Genomic DNA, 22,403 nt, shown 5'->3' with positions numbered 1-22,403 from the left:
TGAAAGAGGACTGGCTTATTAAACTGTGGCATGCTGCAATTTACATATCTCACCCTCCAGATGTGAGGAGGGTAAATGAGAATGAAGTGTGTTCAGATCAGCAGGGGATAGGAAGAAAAACACATATGCACTTTGGCTATCAATCTGGCCAAGTGGAGAAAAAGCGACACAGTGAGAAGATTGACTTTTATTCTTCATAAAATAAATCTGGTCTTGCTACCGCTCTGCTACATTATGGATCAGCACTGAAGACAGCAGGACTAACCCTAGCTGGTTGTTCTGGGCACACCCTGTTGGTTTTCCAACAGTAAGAGTGAATGTAGATGGCCAGACAGCTAGAAAAACTACTGCAATGGGGCCCTGCTGATGGTGCAGGCTGGCAGATCTTTGTGGAAAAATGGGGACCAAAACTAGCAGCAGGTGCTTCCCCAAATAGCCACCATTAGTCTTAGACAGTCAGTAAAAGGAGAAATCACCACATCCTCAGAAACACATATTATGTCAATTATTTCACAGCTTAGAGCCCAATCCAACACAAAATCCTAATGTACTGAAAATGGTATCAATTTCTCATAGTCAGCCACTACTCTCAGCCTATCTCCTCTCACACATGCGTGTAACCCTTGATAACTTTCAAATACTTAAAAGAAATACTAAAGCAACATTTAATTGATTTGTTTTTAATTAGGGCTTTCCCAATAGACCACACGCAATGTTGGTGAAATGGAATGGTAAGAGGGAATAAAAGAGCTAGGAGTAAGAAGGAGCAGCCACAAAATACAGCCATGGAGTAATCCTCAGTGGGAATGCTGGCATTTCATATTTATAAAGTGGGTTCAAACTCACTTAAAATATGTTATTTGCTGCATAGATCAGTAGTTCTAAAAATCTCTCCCTTTGTTTTTAGGTTTTGATGAGGGGAAATTAAAAACATTTATAAATAAAACAGAAGAGTATAACAAACCCCATGTACTCATCACCCAGATTCAACAGAAACTAACGTTCTGTCCTTCGGGGTTCATCCGCCTCTATCCATTCGCCTTTCTATTGCTATTATTACATTTTTAAGTTTTTAAGGTAAAAGTTAGATATTTAGAAAGCATAAATACTGAGTGTACAACTTTGACAAATGAATTCATTCATGGAACCCACACACCTATGATGACACAGTACATTCCACCTCTTCAGAAAGTTCTGTGTATCCCTTTCTCAGTCAGACTGCCTGCAGGTAAAATAATACTTATTCAACAGAAGACATTTTTTTCCCCCCTCTGGCACAGAAAAAAAATTAAGGAAAGCCAACCCCTCGAATCCAGCAAGCTTTACATTTCAAGCTGCATAAAGGCTTACTATAGCCAGTTTTTATAATAAAATGACAGTGTAGGAATTTGACCCCCAAACTAAATGCAACCATTCTCTTCACAGATAATATTCAGATATAGAACCTGGAGAAAAAAAAATCAGGACTTAATAATGTACAGCAAAAAGCACTACTTCTGGAGCTATTTATCTTTTTGGTTATTTCAGTAACACCCCAAACAAAATGAAAAGTTCATAAACACAATCCAAGAAACAAACAGTAATACTACAAAGTGGAACACTAATAACAGCAGTATTATATAATGAAATTTCTAACCACTCACTACAGTGATCCATGCTTGGCAGGTCACATTAAATCCTCTATCCCTGCTCTCTAGAAAAGTACAAACAATAGCAGCAGCAGCAGGAACACCACTAACGACATTTATAGCAGCTAAAAAGCATTAGTGATAGAGAAGAAAGGGTTCAAAGCTCGCTCACTCTCTCCATTATGTTCTTCTGATTCCATCCGTAATGGCACAGCACAGATAAGCATACACACTGTTAACATTACATATAAACTGACATTTTGTTATGCCTATTTTAGCCTTGGTGTGGGGTGTTTTTTTTGTGTGTTTTTTTTTTTTTTTTTTTTTGGTCCTTGTTGCTTCAGTCATACTGGCAAAATCCTTTTGTCTTCCACACAAGTCCCCACTTTGCCCCTTACAGAGGAAAACTCAACCTGCAATCTTGCACTCTTGGAGAAGGGGTGAGGAGAAGCCACCCTCCCGCAGTCCCTCAAGCTAGTTCTTCCTTCCAGAAGTAACTGGAATTTACACAGCTGAGGAGAGAGGAGAGAGAGCCTGAAAATGAGCCTGACGGCTGTGGTGGTGCTGGGCGGAAATGGCTTCTTTTTGAACTCAGGCTCTGTGCAGACAGGGGTAAGAAGACAAGGCAGGCCTCTGCTTTCGGCTCTAGCTTCCCCACTTGCGCTTGGGGCGGAGCTACTGGTGAGGTGAGCCCTTCCCTGAGGACTGGTTGCCCACCGTCACTAGGGAGCAAAGGAGGCCTTCTCTGGGCCTCAGGTCCTAGTCACATTCTTTGCCATTAATGAGACTGATACTGTGATCAGCATTTGAATCTTAGGTCTCTCTCCTAAACTAGTTACAAGGTGGGGAGGAAGGATGTAACTAACTAGGATCCCAAACTCCCAAGAAGCCGTGATCTCTACCTTTGCCTCAGCTCATGACGCCTGGACCACGTCTTTCCCTTTTTGGCACCTCTCCAGCTGCACTGTCCAACATAAATATGCTGAGGTGGGTGCCAGGGAAGCATCCAGAAGGCTACCCTTCTTTACAGTCTGGCTACCTGCAGCTCACATAAGCCCTCATCGCTGTTTGACAGTTCTTTCCTATTCCCAGTGGTGCACCATGCCCTCCTCTCCTCCGCCCTGACCATTCCTCTCACCACCACCACCAGCAGTACCATCAATGACGCCATCGACAACACCACTGCCACCGCCACCACCTCTGCGAACGTTCAGAATTGCAAACTGCCAGCGACAACCATCCAACCACTGTCTTGCCAGCGCTGCTGTTACCTTGTTTTCCTCGGGAGTAAAGAGGATTCGGAACACGGATGGCACTCCTGGAGCCACTTTGTGGCTGATATCTTTGGGGCTGATTACTTTAAAATAAGGTGAACTTTCCTCAACAACTTTCACCATCCTTGGAATCTGCAAGAAAAACCCAATAACGGGCACTGTCATTGAAATTTTTTACTTTATTATTTAAATGCGACTATTTTTTTGAAAACTAACTGCTTAATCATCTAAAATCCCACCTACACGGGGGAGCTGCACTGGACTTTCCAACATCTGAGAGCTGCTCCGGGAGAAGAAATCACACCGCACTACTGCTGTGGCTCAGCCACTGCACACGGGGCACCACTTGACCCTCACAATAACCTCTGAGCTTCACTACAATTCATTCTTCAGATGAGGAAACAGACACTTGCCCTAAGAGTTACAGCTTCACCAAGCGATGGTGTTCAGAATCAAATCCTGCCCTACCTCTACCCTACAGGATTGCCCACCCAATACTATTGTGAAGCAAGAACATAGAGAGCAGTAGAATATCCACAAGGCCAGCCTCGGAGCAGGTTCAAACAGTTCCATCCTTTTAAAGTCTTATTTTTCTGCCCTGCTTGCCTCACCCAGAGTACATACACCTATCTTGGACAGCCCCCAGCAATAAAGGAAACGTAATTGTGAGAAGAGGGGTGGTCAGAGGTAGAGGTTCTAGGGACACAGGAACCGGAGAGGATTGTGTTTTAAAGAAAAAAAGAAAAAGATTTAAAGGCAGCAGAAGAAAGTTAACTATAGCTAAGTCCGTCCTAGGAATCTCAGATGGAAAATGAGGAAACAAGAACCCCACAGCCTCTCAAAGCTGGAGCCCAGATGTGGAAAGGAAGAAGAAACGCAGAGAGAATTCAGACAGATCTTAAGACAAGAGACTGGGGAGGTAAGAAAGAGATGTGTGCGTATCTGATAGGAATAGAACTGGCTTTGCTGTTAGGAGAAAAGTTCAATGGCATTCGTGATGTGTTAAATGATGTCATATAAGCTTGTTGGGAATACTTTTAGTAAGATCATAACTGTGGATTAAAAACTAGAAAGGAAAACAACAGCAACACTAGTAATAATACTAATACTGCTTTAGTGCTTACTAATGACAGGCACTGAGCTGAATACTTTACATCCATTATCTCTTTTAATATTCCAAACAACCTATTGAAATGGGTGCAATTATTATCCCCATAGCTTGGAGAAGTGAAGTGACTTGCCCAAAGTCTACAGCTAGGAGAGCACCCACCTGGAATCTGATCCCAGATTAATCTGACTCTGGAGTCTGGGTGCTTATATTGTACCCCAAGTGAATTGTGTTGTGGCTTGTAGAGTGTTCATGGCTTACTTTCAACTTGTGTGTTCAAGAGAGAGAGAAGAACAACAACCAGGCTCTGTCTTTGGCATTCCAAGCCAGTGAGGAAGCCAAAGGTGAGAGACACAGAGAGCATTTTTCAGTGTCCTAAATTTATCTCAGTGGTTCCTTCATAAAACAGGAAGGAGAGAAGCAGGCTTACATCAGCCACCTCGTACCAGGGTCCTGGGATTAACTTACCAAGAACAAGCCTGCCTGGCCTAGAGAACCTGTTTGCTTGCTGGCAGCTGAACTTCCTTGGATGAGAACCTTCTTTTCATGGGGTCCAATACTCCAATAGCATCTGACCAAGAGGTGTGGGTTTTATCCACAAGAACTGAGTGTGCTTTGGTAGACAAACCTAACACATGCCTCTTATCCTTGACATGCTCACTACACCCACTGACAATCTTTTCTTGTTGATGGCCAGGGAGGAGTACTTTTTGTTCTAGGTCCTCTTTGCCTTTGATAGCCTAAAAAAACTTGAACAAGAGTCAAAAAGCAGTGGAGAAAGGGAAAAAGAGAACTGAAAGTGAGAAACTAAACTGGTTGGCAGCCCTATGTAACTGATCTCTTCTTGAGATATATGAACAGAAGTATAAACATCTCGGGTTCTTTTTCTTCCCTTTGCCTACCCTTTAGCTTCCATCCCATGAGCTTCTCTTGCTAACTCTCCTGCAGTGAAGAACTAAATGTTCCATCTTTCAAAGTCTGACTTTGCTGTCACTAAATAACCTCATTGATCTCTGAAAGGCATCACTGATTCCTTTAATCAGTTACTGTAGTAAATATAACTGCAAGTCTTCCCATTTGCCTTGAATTCTTACATAGTCTTCACTTAATTTCCCACTTTTATTATACCTAGAATTTTTGTCTCAATGTTCTAAGTCTCCTATAAGTATTTCTGCTTGTCCTTAACACTGATATTTAGCATCTCCCTAATGCCTTCCTCCCTATCTGATTACTTTTCATGCTTAACTGTGCTTCATGCTGATATTCTGCATTATTCTTTCTTTCATCATTGTTATATGTCAAGAAAATCTTTGGTCATTTAATACTCTTTCTTAACTGTGCTTCATGCTGATATTCTGCATTATTCTTTCTTTCATCATTGTTATATGTCAAGAAAATCTTTGGTCATTTAATACTCTTTCTTGAAATAAACCCTAATTTATCTCTGAAGGGAAAAGGCATCATGATGGAGAAGAAATCCTCAGTTGCAGCCACAAAGAAGGAACAGACAGTGGGAGAAGCCATCCAAATCTATATGTAGACAAATTCTGAAGGCTCTCTGAGGTAGAAGGGGGGAGATGAAAAAGAGAAAACAGGAACTTCCTTTTTTGAAGTTTTTTCTAATATAATTTGCATAATCTAAACGCATTGGCTCAACAACTGCAATTCGTACGAGTAGACTTAGATACCTTCTCTGAAAGGCATCACTGATTCCTTTAATGAGCTACTGTAGTGAATATAACTGCAAGTCTTCCCATTTGCCTTTAATTCTTACAGAGACTTCACTTAATTCCCCTCCTTTATTACAGCTAGAATTTGTGGCTATAATAGTGGGAAATAGTGGCTCTAATGTGGAGTATGTAAACATGAATAGTAATGGCACTGTCTTAAATGAAAACCTCTCCCAAATGGTCACTGGTGAGAATTTCATGACACTCGTCCAGCTAATCTTTTATTCAACAGAATACTTAGTGCACATGGGAGCTTACCATGGCGGGTACTGACCTGGGACTGAGCATTTAGCAACAAACCAACCAGTATAGTCCTGACTTCATCAAGCTCATAGTCAAAGGGCATGTCTTCATCTATTTTCCTAGGTCTATCAAATTAAAGAGCTTACCTAAGATCTTCCGGGATCCCATTCTATCTAATCCCTTCTTATATATCCATAAAAGGTACAGCCATCCCAGCAAACATACTCACTGTGTCATTGTTCCTCAAAACCAGTGGGACCTCATAGACTTCACAGGGTGTGTAGTTCTGAAATATGATTTCTGATGGAAAGGGCTGGAATAATGCCTGATCCAGGTCAATTCCTGGAAACTACAGTTGAAAAAATAAATTAATCATATAGTCACAAAGTGGCAGAAATGACTGGAAAAGATAAGAAATTACTATACATACTTATAAATATTAACACTAAGAACCAAGGAAATACTTTAAAAGGAGTAACAGAATGACAAATACTGCATATTAATGCACATATGTGGAATTTAGAAAGATGGTACCGATGATCCCACACGCAGAGCGGCAAAGGAGACACAGATGTAAAGAACAGACTTTTGGATTCAGCAGGAGAAGGCGAGGGTGGGATGATCTGAGAGAACAGCACTCAAACATATACATTATCATATGTAAAACAGATGACCAGTACAAGTTCGATGCATGAAGCAGGGCACCCAAAGCTGGTGCTCTGGGACAACCCAGAGAGATAGAGTGGGGAGGGAGGTGGGAGGGGAGTTCAGGATGAGGGGGACACATGTATACCTGCGGCTGATTCATGTTGATGTATGACAAAAAACCATCACAATATTGTAAAGTAATTATCCTCCAATTAAAATTGATTAATTTTTAAAAATTCAAAATAAACCATAAATTAGAATTGATAAGTAACTTATCAAGGTCACTGAATAAAAGGTCAACATAAATCAATTATATTTCTTTGTACTAGCAATGAACATTTAGGAAATGAAATTTATAAACAATACCATTTAAAACCACATTCTAAAACATAAAATACATAGGAATAAATCCAATGAAAGATGTGTAAGACCTTTATCTGGAAAATCTACAAACCATTATTGAGAGAAACTAAAGAAACTCTATGGACTTCCCTAATGGGAAGAAATACACAATCACTTTATTTTAAAAGAAAGAAAAAGAAAATCTACACTGAACCACTGGCAGGTGTGTGGAAAATACACTAATATGCATATTTATAGTACGAACCCATCATTTAGACAGGCTGGAAGACTCATAGCTGAGGAACTCTGTGGGGAAGAAAAGGCTAACACAATTCTGTCACATCTCCCTTCTTCTCATCCCCCTTCCAAATAAACACACACATACAATCCTCTTTCATAAAGAGCTGCCCCTAGAATCATGGCGAATTCCTACTGGACTGCAATACTACCAGCCCTGCCTCAACATTAACTACCTGAAAACAGCAAGTCCAGGAATAATTCCCTTCCTTATTTCAAAGATGAGTGATAATAATAATCACAATGACAAACAAGCCAGGATCTATACAAAAACACTCACCAAAAGAAGAAAAAGAGAAGCAAAGAAAACGTCAAAAGAATATTCACTTTTCTGGTTGCCATGAAAATAATAAGAATCTTAACTGCACCACTTCATCATAAGCTCAAAGAACATAATAGAAAAAAATCAGAGAGCACAAAGCAAATATTCAAGAGTTCCAGGGAAGATTAAGCAATCAAAAGTGATGAAAAATTCAAGTGCTAATTCAATAAATGCTAATTGAATTTCTAATGCTTTCCGTATGTTGAGCATACAGTAGTGAACAAAGCCAATAAAACCACTGCCTCATGAAAATAAAATTCTTGAGGAAATGGATAAAAAATAAAAATACATAAAACAAGGTCGGGCAGTGTTAAAGCTATAAAGAAAGCCGAAGCAGGACAAGGAGACGGCATGAATGGGGATAGGCAGTCAAGGGATGGCCTCTCTATGGAAATGATTTGAATTGAAGTAAGTCATGCAAAGATCTGAGAAAACAGCATTCCAGTTAGAAGGAATAACAAGTGCAAAGACCCTGGGGTAAGAAGTATCTGTGAGTGTTTGAAGAGCAGCAAAAGGAGGTGCAGTGAGAGGAGACTGAGCTGCAGAAGAGACAAAGGAAAAGGCTACGAAGGATGCAGGCTCAGACGCTGCAGGACTTTTCCATTATGAGGGTAACAGGAAGCTTCTAGGCAGTTTTCAACACGGAAGCAACATGTCCTGGTTTACATTTTTTAAAAAAGCCACTCTTCTTTGTGGAGAACTGATAATGAGGTGATCGGAGGGAAACAGGGAGGCTATTTTAGAAGTCTAGATGATGATGGGTTGAACGGGATGGTGGTGGCAGCGGTGGTGAGAAGTGTTTTGATTATAGAGATGTATTTGTGATTACTAGGCCTTGTTGGATTTCACATAAGATGTGAGAAAAACAGAGGCATGAGAGATAACACCAAGGTTTTTGGCCTGGAAAAAACAGATCAACGGAGGTATTACATGGTGGAGGGAGGAAAGATCATGACTTTAGGGAAAGAATGTAATGCAAAAATTAGATCTTCAAGATTTTAAGTTTGAGCTGCCAATCATACACTGAGCTGAATATATGATCCAGAGTTCAGGAGCTAGGCCACAGTAGGAGATATAATTATGAAAGTAATCATTTAAAAGGTGAAATTAAAAACCTCATTCCTAGCAGGGGCCACCTAAGGAGTGAGTGCAGAAGGGAAAGAAGTTTAAAGAGCAAGTACTGGGGAGCTCCAGTGTATAGTGATTAGGAAAAGGAGAAAGAGCCAACAAATAGGAAAAAAACTACCAGTGAAGTAGGCAGAAAGCCAAAGGAGTGTGATATCTGAGATACAAGTGAATTAAAGGGTACAAAAAAGACACTGACTATGTAAAATGCTGAGATGACCCAACTGTGTTGAACGGATCAAGCTTAAGAATGAATTCTAAGACACACACACACCTCAAAGAAGGGATACAGAGGATGCTGACGAATGTAATTACAATGAAATGGGAATGAACAAAGTTTAAAATGGATTAGAGAGGAAATACAAGGTGAAGAAGGGCAAAGAAGATATAGCATCTTCACTACTGATATTTCTAAAGGAAAAAAAAATGGCATGAATACTTGATAATCCAAGAAAAGCTTTCTAGCAAAAAATAACAGATATAATATTTTAGGAAAAACTTAGTCACATCCTAATAATATTGTGCATGCTGCATGCATGCTAAGTTTGACTCTGTGCGACCCAATGGACCGTAGGCCACGAGGTTCCTCTGTTCTTGGGATTTCCCAGACAAGAACACTGGAGTGAGTTGTCATCTCCTCCCCCAGTGGATCTTCCTGACCCAGGGATTGAACCCACATCTCTTACATCTCCTGCACTGGCAGGCAGGTTCTTTACCACCAGCGCCACCTGGGAAGCCTCCCTAATAAAATCACTGGATATCCAACAAGAATAAACAATCTTTGGGCACACAAGTTAATATTATAGCTCAGCTAGTAAAGAATCCACCTGCAATGCAGGAGACCCCGGTTCAATTTCTGGGTCAGGAAGATCCACTGGAGAAGGGATAAGCTACCCACTCCAGTATTCTTGGGCTTTGCTTGTGGCTCAGCTGGTAAAGAATCCATCCCCAATGCGGGAGACCTGGGTTCGATCCCTGGGTTGGGAAGATCCCCTGCGGAAGGGAAAGGCTACCCACTCCAGTATTCTGGCCTAGAGAATTCCATGGACTAGGTCTATGGGGTTGCAAAGAGTCAGACACGACTGAGCAACTTTCACTTTCACTGTTTACTCATATCATTATTTAAAACCAGAAGGTAGTGAAGAAAATGCCTGCAAAGCTCTCATAGGGAAAACATGTGGCCCAAGAACTGTACATCCACCAAGTCTACAGTTCACCGCTAAAGGCAATAAGCAAACATTGTCAAACATATAAAATAAAGGACATACAGTTCCCATAACCTCTTCTTGAGGAAATGAGAAGGGTATGACTCTCATTTAAATAAGAAACAAACGAAACTCAGGAAAATAAAGTGAAAAAAAATAACTGACCAAGATAACAGAAGATGAAAGATGAGATGAAAGATAAGAGCCTCAATCAAAACACATTAAAACACATACACAAGCAGTAACACACAGAGCAATACACACAGTCTGGTTTCAGTTATGCTCTAGGAATGAAGCAGATAGCCCTTAATAATGATAAACTAGCTTTGGAAGAAGCTGTGTTCCCTGCCGTGAAGTTAGAGGGTGGCTAAGGAGAAGGCAATGGCAACCCACTCCAGTGTTCTTGCCTGGAGAATCCCAGGGACGGGGGAGCCTGGTGGGCTGCCGTCTATGGGGTCGCACAGTCAGACGCAACTGACAGGACTTAGCAGCAGCAGCAGCAGCATCGGAAAAAGAAGAAGCAATGACTAACTAAAGCTGGCAGGGCTCAGAAAAAGGAAATTGTATGCATATCTTAGACAGGAGAAGCAATGGCATGCCAAGGAGAGCAAAACAGCCTGAGGCAATCACTCCTCTTGAGGGAAATCACTCTGAAAACCCCTCAGGAATAGCTAGGAACCCTTTGAGAGGGAGCTAGTCTCCAGGAGTTCAACTAAGGGAGGCTCATACCATAATTTGTACATAAAAACTGACTATAATTCAAGAAATTAATTTAAAAATAGGCAATAAGTCCCACGCTAAAAACATGTTCCTAAAGCCTGGAATATATGGTTTACATTCAAAAACAGAAACATCAAAATAGCTATTCTTTACAGACTAAAAGGATGTATTTGTTATTGGAAATGAGCCAGAACAGACAAAAATGCCTGTTTTAATAAACAATTCCTCCTTCTTCCTTTCTAGTAATGACAGCTCAGTTAAGCAGGGACTTCTTTTTCTAGAAAGATAACTTAACTGGGCTTAACTAATATAATTCTCAGGATTACTCTTACTCTGTAAACCATAGTGTTCAGAAGTAGCTCAGGAAGAAATGTAACTAATCAAAACTTACTTATACTCTGCAATTCTTGGTATCAAATTATAGATACCAACATCAACACAGGTAGAAAAAGAATATATAAAACAAATCCAATAAGAAATTGCTAAGTCGCTTCAGTCGTGTCCGACTCTGTGCGACCCCATAGACGGCAGCCCACCAGGCTCCCCCGTCCCTGGGATTCTCCAGGCAAGAACACTGGAGTGGGTTGCCATTTCTTTCTCCAATGCATGAAAGTGAAAAGTGAAAGTGAAGTCACTCAGTCGTGTCCAACTCTCAGCGACCCCATGGACTGCAGCCCACCAGGCTCCTCCATCCATGGGATTTTCCAGGCAAGAGTACTGGAGTGGGGTGCCATTGCCTTCTCGGAATAAGGGATTAGATAGCCCCCAAACAATAAGTACTGCTTAGTTCTTACTGTTTTAGAACAGTCACATTATTCCAGGATCTACCTGATACACAAATACAACAGAAAGCAGCTACCTTTTGATGTGTTGTTTCCCTCATATCTAAAAGTTCAATGATCTGCGGTCGGCACATCACACGGGTGTTGGCCAGTCTCTGCTCTGTGGTGAGGGACATTTCCTTCAGGAACTCCGAGGGTGTCAGCTAGAATTGAAAACAACAGGAGCTGAAGATTCATAAGTGGTAATACTGAAAAAGTGTTTTTGTAAGTGCCAGTAATGAATAATTTGTGTTTATAGCTTTCAGGATAATTGTGGAATGCCACTAAGTTCCCTTATAAAACATTTAAAATAACTAAATAATACAAACATGAGAAGGACCCATGCACTTATGAGCTTTTTGCACAATAATTTGAAATGACATATGGTTGCCGTTTCCTTATGATTTTAAAGGAATCTCACAAAAGAAGATGGGGTTGGGGAGAGGAAGGGCAAGAAACTGCACAGGAGCGTGTCCAGTGAGCTTAACATTTATGCTCAGAAGAGCATAAAACTCTAGGTTTCTAAAATCACTTAAGGGCTTCAGAGCTAAAGAGTCTGAGACATTTCTATTTCTCAACTGAAGTTACAACATGCAAGCAAAGCTTTCGGGTGTTTATCATGTTATACCTGGTTAAAGAGCAGTCTTAGAAAATGTAAAGGATCTGGGAAGTGTTACTGTGCTGCTTAGGAATGAGTTTGAACTTTTTAGAAATCCTAAGAGCACATTCATATCTTGTTTCCAAAGAGCTTTCAGCCGATCATCAGATACAATAGCCAGTCACATCCACTTACCCAAATAAGAACATAAAATGCTTTAACACTTTCTAATCTTATGAGAAAAAATGTTACTTATCATTTAAATAACCCAGCAAGGGCTTACCCAAGACCAACTACTATTCATCGCTTTGTCTGTATAGTCTTACTTCAACTGATTAATGTAAGCAATTTAAGCCTCTACTTTGATGTATGTAATTTCAAAAACTTCCCAGGCTTTAAAAGGTATCTATGCTCTGTAGCAAGCTACCATGTTAACTAAACTGAGAATATCTGATATTCTGTTCGATATTCTGAGAATGCCAGGCAGCCATTGTCATTCTCCAGAGGAGAAAGCTATTTTTCTGAGAGATACTTCTCCTCTCAGAGGAGATACTTTACTCTGAAATTCTCTGATACATTACCATTCGATTTACTTCATCTTCTGCAACCACCTTTGGACTCAGGGGTGGTAAAATCTTGCTTTGGAATCCTTTAAGTGTTCTGACTAACCCCATATGAACAGCCCCCATGGACTCCTCAATACTTCTACTTGTCATTTTTAGCTATTTCCTCTGTTTACCTAAGAAGGAAAAACAACAAGTTTTAGAACAAATGCAGTTAATTTCTGAATATAGGTCACATTTTTTGAAGCTTTCTCAAATACAAGAAGGTTTAGAAAATACTGATCTTTAAAAATATATCCAGTACTTGGAACCAATGCCTTAACTGTAGGAGTCTATTCCATGAGCCAGTCTAGAGTTAGCCTTATCCCAAACTCTGGGACCCCTTTTAGACAAAGCAAGTGATTCTGGACTAAGCCCAGGGAAGACATGAAAACGCAAGCAGCTCTTACATTTTGGTACTTTTATCTTCCCCAGATAAACAAAAACTGCTCAATAAATATACTTCATAGTTTGCGACTTTATCTGCTTATTTGACAATTCTCTCTCATGACACCCTTCAAACAGAATAAATATAAGGCTTCAGGCCTTCGCAGCTGGCAGAGAATTGAAAAAGGCAGCATGAGACGATATGGGGAAGAAGTTTCTGAAAATGTTCTGAAGCTTATAGTAATAAATAAGGCATTAATCAGCCACCCAATACCTCCAAATCAAAGAAATATGACATTTCCCCATTCCATATATTTCCTTATACTTCTACCAGGGCATTTGCAACTTTGGGAATCCATTCATGACTAAGTAGGGGCTTCCCTTGTGGCTCAGCTGGTAAAGAAGCTGCCTGCAATGCAGGAGACCTGGGTTCGATCCTTGGATTGGGAAGATCCCCTGGAGAAGGGAAAGGCTACCCACTCCAGTATTCTGGCCTGGAGAATTCCATGGACTGTATAGTCAGTCCACAGGATCACAAAGAGTTGGACACGACTGAGTGAATTTCCCTTTCACTTATGACTAAGTAGGAATTTCTGTTTTTAGTAATAGCAGGCTAGATTCTTTAACCCCGTGGGGGAGAAATACTGGATATAACATCAAATAAAAAAGTCTTAAAATTAGTAAAAGTTCAGAAGACAATAAGGCATTACCAGACCAAACTGGAAGGGAAAGTGGTGCATGAAGGAAAATAGATACGAACGAAAATGTAATAAGGTTCACTGAAATAAAGCAATAAAACACCCAAAGAAATGAATATGAAATTTCAAAATAAGAAAAACAATTTAAAAAAAGATGATTGAAACAGAAAACAGCCAAAAAGTTCTAACATGCTATAACTGGAGACAATGAAGAAGAAAAATAAGGTACTGGAGGAGGAGAACTAATATTTAAAACTGTAATCCAAGAAAATTTTCCATAAAAAAAACAAGCAAAAGGGATTGGTGGTTACCCAGGAAGACTGACCCAAAATGATCAACTCTGAGTCATATCTTGGAAGAACTACTAGAGTTTAAAGAATTTTTAAAATTAGCATCCAGACAAAAAGTCAAAATAATGTATGAAAGCAAGAGAACTGGATGTTGATACACTTTGTGAAAGCAATCCATGAAATGGGCAAACAGAGGAGGAATATTTTCCAAAAACTTTAAAAAGCTTGAGCCAGAGATTTTACAAGCAATGAAGCTCTCCTTCCATCCTCACGGCTACAGAAAAGGAGTTTTGAACATGCCAAAGCCCAGGGAATATTACAAACATGTTCCCTTCCTGACGAATATACTAGAGGACGGGCTCATCCAACCAAAAGGACACAATTTTACATGACAATTAAGAAAAGAAAGCTGAAAAATAGATCAAGATGAGTAGTAGTTGTATAAGAGGTAGGAATCAAACCATTTAATGAGACAGAATAAAGAAGAATTAAGGGATTTGTGGTAGAAAGCCCCAATGATGGCAGCAATGATACCTGTTTCTAAGCATTCAGGTATTTATATAATCCTTCTCCCCTTGCGTGTGGGCTGTACTTAGGTATTGTAACAAATATAAAACAGCACAAGTGATGGATGTCACATGTGAGATCAGTTATAAAGAGAACTGGTTCCATCTTGGGCCCTGTCTGGCTCTCTCTCGGATCCCAGTTACTACACTGTAAGGACACTGAGAAACCTACAGAGAGGCCCGTGTGGTGAGGAACCAAGGCCTGCCAGCAGTGACATGAGTGGGCTTGGCAGTGGATCTTCTAAGGCCTGCCAACAACCATGGGAATGAAGGCAGAGTTGCCAGCCCCAGTTGAGCCTTGAGATGACTGCAGTCTGGGCCAACAGCTTGACTGGGTATGCACGAGAGACCCTAAATAAGAATCACCCAGCTAAGCATCTTCTAGATTCCTGACCTACAGAAACTGGGAAAACAAATATTGTTTTAACCTATTAATCTGGGGTAATTTGTTATACAGCAATAGATAAAAATATAGGCACTATAAAAGGGTTTACATACAAACAAAACTATTGAACATAAAGATTAATGTTCCTAAATACCAAAAGTAATTTTAGAAAAAGCAAAGATGACATACTAAATAAAGACTAACAATAAATCACACTCAATGTACATAATTATTATAAATGGGAAGTGTGATATCACCAACATGGTAGAATAGGTAGTTGCCAACTTCAGTCCCACTCACAAAAAGACCATCTATTAACAGCAATTATCCATAGACAAGACACTTTTGTGAATATCCCAGAACCGAGGGTGAGAGTGAACCACTCCCTTGGATCACAGAAACTTGGAAAAACCTCAAAAACATTTTGTTAAGTAAAATGAGCCAGTTACACACACACAAAAATATACATTGTGTGAGTCCATTCACATGAAGTGACCAGAACAGGACAATCTCTATAGAGAAAAAGTAGATTAGTCATTGCAAAGGTCTGGGAGGAATGAAGGGATAGAAGAGTGATAACTAAAAGGTATGGGATTTCTTTCTGAAATGAAAATGTTTACAACTGACTATGGTAATAATTACACATATTTGTGAATATACTAAAAACTGTGAATTGTATGTACACTTTAAATGGATGAATTGCATCCTGAATTGAATGTGAATTATTATATCTCAATAAAGCTGTTAAAATATATTTTAAAACATTAAAAAAAATCAACCCTTAAAAGTTGAAAAGTGAATAGAAAGAGACACATGTACCCCAATGTTCATCGCAGCACTGTTTATAGTAGCCAGGACATGGAAACAACCTAGATGTCCATCAGCAGATGAATGGATAAGAAAGCTGTGGTACATACACACGATGGAGTATTACTCAGCCATTAAAAAGAATACATTTGAATCAGTTCTAATAAGATCGATGAAACTGGAGCCAATTATACAGAGCAAAGTAAGCCAGAAAGGAAAACACCAATACAGTATACTAACACATATATATGGAATTTAGAAAGATGGTAATGATGACCCTGTATGTGAGACAGCAAAAGAGACACAGGTGTGTAGAGCGGACTTTTGGACTCTGAGGGAGAGGGAGAGGGTGGGATGATTTGGGAGAATGGCATTGAAACATGTATACTAGCATGTAAGAAATGAATCGCCAGTCTATGTTCAATGCAGGATACAGGATGCTTGGGGCTGGTGCACGGGGATGACCCAGAGAGATGTTATGGGGAGGGAGGTGGGAGAGGGGTTCATGTTTGGGAACTCATGTACACCCGTGGTGGATTCATGTCAATGTATGGCAAAACCAATACAGTATTGTAAAGTAAAATAAAGTAAAAATAAAAATTAAAAAAAATAAAAATAAAAAATAAATTAAAAAAATAATAAAGTCATATAATCCTAAAAAAAAAAGTAAAAAAGTGAAACAAATAAACCTTGCTGTATATCAAGTTGGAGTCATAACTACAAAGAGAAAACAATTATTCTAAACAACCTTAAAACATGATTTTTGACTATATATCATCATTGGATAGTAGTCTTATTGTCATAATATTACTAATAATATTTTAAAAACAAGTAGCAATATCAATATTGTAAGGAATCAAGCATTTCAACATTAAAAAAATAAAACCATAAAAGTTCTTATATTAAGAAATACTACAATCTTAAATTTAAATTGCAAATATGAGTTTCAGCTCATGATTATTTTCTCCTTTTAAATAACTTGCCTTACTGAAAGACCCTAGAAGCAATGAAAGCTCAGTAAGTGATGACAGTCCCAGGATGTAATGTGGTCTTTAAATACTACTTTCCACTAGAAGAAACCATACTCCTTAGAGAAATGAGTAACTCAAGGTCTGGGGCATGAAATGTATAAGATGAACTTGGGACATTCTACTATACTGAAAAACAAAAGATGTTATCAAAGGCTTACTTGAGTCTAAGGAGCCCAGAGCAACTTGAAGGAGTTTTCATTCACCAAAGACAGGACAATTTGGGAAAAACAAAAAGTGCAATGGATTCATCTTTAAAACTCTGAGTTCAAAAAAGATACTAAAAAAAAATCATGGGTCACCTTTGGAAGTTGCTAGGACACAAAACTAATTATTTTGGAAATAATAACAGGGAAGAATCAACCATTTATCCTGTCCCTTTCTGTACAAATTACACTATAAGTTATCCAAATAGTTTATGAGAGAAAATTATTCTTCATAGGCAAACTCCAGCTAATAAATGCAGAAGAAATGACAGAAAAATAATCACCATTTTCAGCCTCTAATGAAACGAAGGATCATCAATGCCAGAACCATTAGGAAGAATGTTGTTAAAGAACTTTATAATGGCTCAAACAGGCTAACAACACCTGAGCCCTCTACATCAATCTTAACACTGAAAGAGTGAAAACCAGACATATTATGTGCCTCCTGATGTGATGTAGTACACAGCACCACCTGTGTAGCACTATTAACAAAAATCTTAACCTAAATCTAATTAATCTCTAGATCTACCAGCTAGGGTACAGGAGTTCAGGAAATGGAGGAACATGTGTAAAAACATAATTAAGCTGTATCAAGAATGCAGAAAATGTTACAGGAAAATGACCCACTTCACTAAACGAGTAAATAGTGCTTGTGTGCAACATGGGCACCTGAGAGGGGATGGAGATGACAGTTATGAATTAAGAGAATCGCTTCAACAACAATGACATACATAGATTATAAGCAAAAGGAGGGAAGAGGTATATCATGCAAATGTTGGACAAAAGAAAGAAAGAAGGGCTATAGTAATATTAGATAAAGTTGACTTCAAATCAAAGAAAATGACCAGGAACAAAAAAGGACATTACGTAATGTCAAAGGGTGAATCTACCAAAAAGACACAACAATCATAATTTTAAATGCACCAGACAACTTTTAAAATATATGAGTTGAACCAAGCTTCAAAATATATGATGCAAAAAATTAAAACAACTATACAAATCCACAATTGTAGTTGGAGACTTCAACATTCCTTTCTCAACAATTAATGTAAGTATTAAGCAGAAAATTAACAAGATATAGGGGAACTTAACACAACCAACATGATTTAATCAATACTTATGGAACAGTCTGCCCAACAGCAGCAGAAATGTACATGCTTTTCTGTATCCAAGCAACATATACAAAGATAGATAATTTTCCAGGCCACGAAATAAAATTCAACAAAGTTAAAAGAACTAGAATCATACAGAGGGTGCTGGTTAACCACTGTGAAATCAAATTAGAAACACACAACAGAAAGATAACGCAAAATCTCCAAATACTTAGAAACTAAACAACACATTTCTAAATAAACATAAATCAAAGAAGGAAAATTAAAAGTATGTTGAATTGAATGAAAATGAAAACACAACAGTTCAAAATTTGGAGGAGGTTGAAAGTTTTTTTTTTCATCCTCAGGCCTTAGACTTTATTTTTTTATTATTATTATTTTTTCTTTTTTACTTTACAATATTGTATTGGTTTTGCCATACATCAACATGAATCCACCACGGGTGTACACGTGTTCCCAATCCTGAACCCCCCTCCCACCTCCCTTCCCATACCATCCCTCTGGGTCATCCCAGTACACCAGACCCAAGCATCCTGTATCCTGCATCGAACCAGCGCAGTCACTCAGTCGTGTCCGACTCTTTGCGACCCCATGAATTGCAGCAAGCCAGGCTTCCCTGTCCATCACCAATGCCCGGAGTTCACTCAGACTCACATCCATCGAGTCAGTGATGCCATCCAGCCATCTCATCCTCTGTCGTCCCCTTCTCCTCCTGCCTCCAATCCCTCCCAGCATCAGGGTCTTTTCCAGTGAGTCAACTCTTCACATGAGGTGGCCAAAATATTGGAGTTTCAGCCTCAACATCATTCTTTCCAATGAACACCCAGGACTGGTCTCCTTTAAGACTGGCTGGATCTCCTTGCAGTCCAAGGGACTCTCAAGAGTCTTCCCCAGCACCACAGTTCAAAAGCATCAATTCTTCAGCACTCAGCTTTCTTCACAGTCCAACTCTCGCATCCATACATGACCACTGGAAAAACCAAAGCCTTGACTAGACAGGCCTTTGTTGGCAAAGTAATATCTCTGCTTTTTAATATGCTATCTAGGTTGGTTATAACTTTCCTTCCAAGGAGTAAGCACCTTTTAATTTCATTAAATTAAAATGATGGCTGCAATCACCATCTGCAGTGATTTTGGAGCCCCAAAAAATAAAGTTTGACGCTGTTTCCACTGTTTCCCCATCTATTTGCCATGAAGTGATGGGACTGGATGCCATGATCTTAGTTTTCTGAATGTTGAGCTTTAAGCCAGCTTTTTCACTCTCCTCTTTCACTTTCATCAAGAGGCTTTTTAGATTAGAAAACAGTAGAAGTCAATTATGTCATCTAAGCACCTAAATCCAGAAAAAGAAAAAGATGACCAAATAAAACAAAAGCAAACAAGAGCAAATAATAAAGATAAGAACAGAAATCAGTAAAATTAAAAACAGAAAATCAATAGAGAAAATTAATCAAAGATCTGATTCTCTGGAGAAACCAATAATACTGACAAACCTCCAGCAAAGAAAGAAGACACAAATTACCAATATTAGGAATTTAATAAAAAAGGACAAACCATATAGATATCAGAATAATAAGAAAACACTATAAACAACTGCACACTCATAAATACAACAGCTTAGATATATTGCTTCAATTTCTCAAAGAACATACTACCACAACTTAATATGAACAGATAATCTGAATAACTCAAAGTATTATAAAAAAGAATTCATAATTTTATAACTCAAAAAAAAAAAAGAAATATCTAGGCATAGATGGTTTCACTGGAGAATTATAGGAAACATTTCAAGAAGAATTAACACCAATACTACCAATCTTTTTCAGAAAATGGAAAAGAAGGGAACATTTTACAATTCATTTTATGAGGCCTAAGACAAAACCAGACGAAGAAAGTAATACCCAAAAAATACCTAAAAACCAGTATCTGTCATGAATATGTGAAAAAAAAGTTTAACAAAATATTATCAAAATCTTAACAAGTTATTTAGCAATATGAAAACTAATTATATGCCATGACCAAATAGTTTAATTCCAGGAATATAAGTCTAGTTCAACACTCAAATTTCAATGTAATCCATCACATTAGCAGTCTAAAGAAGAAACATCATTTGATCATATCAATTTATGTAGTAAAAGCATCTGACAAAATTCAACAACATTCATGATAAATAAAAACTCCCAGAAAACTAGGAATATAGAGGAACATAATAAAGAAAACATACAAAAAACTTTACAGCTGACATCCTGTTGCTGATTAGTCACTAAGTCATATCCAACTCCTTTGCAACACCATGGGCTGTAGCATGCCAGGCTCTTCTGTCCATGGGATTTCCCAGGCAAGAATACTGGAGTGGGTAGCCACTCCCTTCTCTGGGATCAAACCCCCAACTCCTGCACTGGCAGGAAGATTCTTTACCACTGAGCCACCTGGGAAGCCCAGTTGACATCATCCTGAATGGTAAAAGACTGCATGCTTTCCCCGTAAAGACTGAGAACAAGGCAAGGAGACCCACTCTAACCATGGCTATCAGACATAGTATTGGAAGTTCTAGTCAGTGCTAGAAGAAGGAAAAAAAAGAAATAAAAAACATATAGAGCAGAAAACAAGAAAAAAAACTCTTCTTAGATGCAGATGGCATAACTGTCTGCATAGATATTCCCAGAGAATATACAACAAACCTCCTAAAACTAACAAGTGAGTATAAACATACAAACATCATTCATATTTCTATATACTAACAATAAAGATGTATACAATACCATTTGTAACTGTGATTCCTTCAAAAACTAAGTGTAAGTTGAACAAAATATATACAAGATTTGTATATTAAAAATGACAAAGAGCGAATTCAAAAAATCAGAGAGTATCTAAGTAAAAGGAGATCTATGTTCATGGACTGGAAGACTCAACATGGACATGCTACTGCTAAGTCACTTCAGTCGTGTCCGACTCTGTGCGACCCCATAGATGGCAGCCCACCAGGCTCCCCCATCTCTGGGATTCTCCAGGCAAGAACACTGGAGTGGGTTGCCATTTCCTTCTCCAATGCATGAAAGTGAAAAGTGAAAGGGAAGTCGCTCAGTCATATCTGACTCTTAGCAACCCCATGGACTGCAGCCTACCAGGCTCCTTCGTTCATAGGATTTTCCAGGCAAGAGTACTGGAGTGGGGTGCCATTGCCTTCTCCCAACATGGACATACTTGGTGGAAAAGTGACATTATTCTACCTAACACACAATCCAATTAGAAAATGGACAAAGGACCAATACAATATTGTAAAGTAATTAACCACCAATTAAAATAAATAAATTTAAAAAGAAAAAAGAAAATGGACAAAGGACATGGAGACATTTCATTGAAGATGTATCAAGCGCAAAAAGCATATGAAAGCTGCTCAACATCACCAGACATCAGGAAAACACAAATTAATACCATGATTAAATAATACCACATACCTATCAGTCACCTGTGTATCACTACAACAACCTAGATGTGGGTGCTATTAGTCTCCCCATATCCCAGATAAGGAAACAGAGGCACAGAGGAGGTAAGTAACCTGCCCCAGTTCCCACACTAGGAAACGGGAGAGCTACAAGGAGAAGAGACATTCTGGTTCCAGAGTCCACACTCTCAGAGGTGACACTATTCTGCCTCTACCCTGAGATTCTATCCCCTAATATTTCACAAATTCACCTATGCCTTTTCATCCCTGCTGCCTTCCTTTGTTAATGTTACTTTCATGGCTTGTCTGGATGACTGCAACAGCTTAACTGACCTCCCTGCCTCCAGATTTGGGTCTCTACTCCCACTCCACCCCCACAGCCTAGTCACTCTATACATTGCAGCTACAGTGACTATTCTAAAGGGAAAACCAGGTAATGCCATTTCCCTGCCTAAAATCCTTTAGTCCAGAATACTCCATAAGGTTCTCAGCATGACATCCATTCCAGGAACCTGCCCTTCTTGCACTTTATGCTCAACTCACAATTCACAAAGTCTCAGGGGCTCACACACCTCCAGAATTATACGATAACACCTGGAATGCCTTTCTTCTCCCCTATACCCCTCCTCTCTCCAGTTAAATCCAACTTGTCTTTCTGGAATCAAGATGTGACCTCTTTCAGAAAGGCTTCCCTGACCATCCAGGGCGGCCACTTGTTTACTGACCTCACAGGTTCTCATGCTCCCCCTATCATAGCCATCTATTCATCTCCTTTTCTGCCCTGAGACTATTAAGTTTCTTGAGTACAAGGATTTT

The 22,403-nt window shown here is 39.1% G+C and overlaps 1 protein-coding gene across 1 annotated transcript in view; it reads right to left on the bottom strand.

The window, feature by feature from the left end:
* The window catches only part of HYDIN (HYDIN, axonemal central pair apparatus protein), a 346,678-nt gene that overhangs the window by 301,138 nt on the left and 23,137 nt on the right, over positions 1-22,403 (bottom strand). The window contains 4 exon segments of the mRNA XM_018063160.1: positions 2,900-3,034; positions 6,213-6,332; positions 11,502-11,627; positions 12,643-12,800. Of these exon segments, the coding sequence (XP_017918649.1) occupies positions 2,900-3,034; positions 6,213-6,332; positions 11,502-11,627; positions 12,643-12,777 (516 nt within the window). The 5' untranslated portion in view covers positions 12,778-12,800.

The sequence above is a fragment of the Capra hircus genome, chromosome 18 (genome assembly GCF_001704415.2).
Source record: "Capra hircus breed San Clemente chromosome 18, ASM170441v1, whole genome shotgun sequence".
In the NCBI taxonomy this organism is placed as follows: domain Eukaryota; kingdom Metazoa; phylum Chordata; class Mammalia; order Artiodactyla; family Bovidae; genus Capra; species Capra hircus.
The sequence above is the reverse complement of the archived record's forward strand: the minus strand, read 5'-3'. Positions and strand labels throughout refer to the sequence as shown.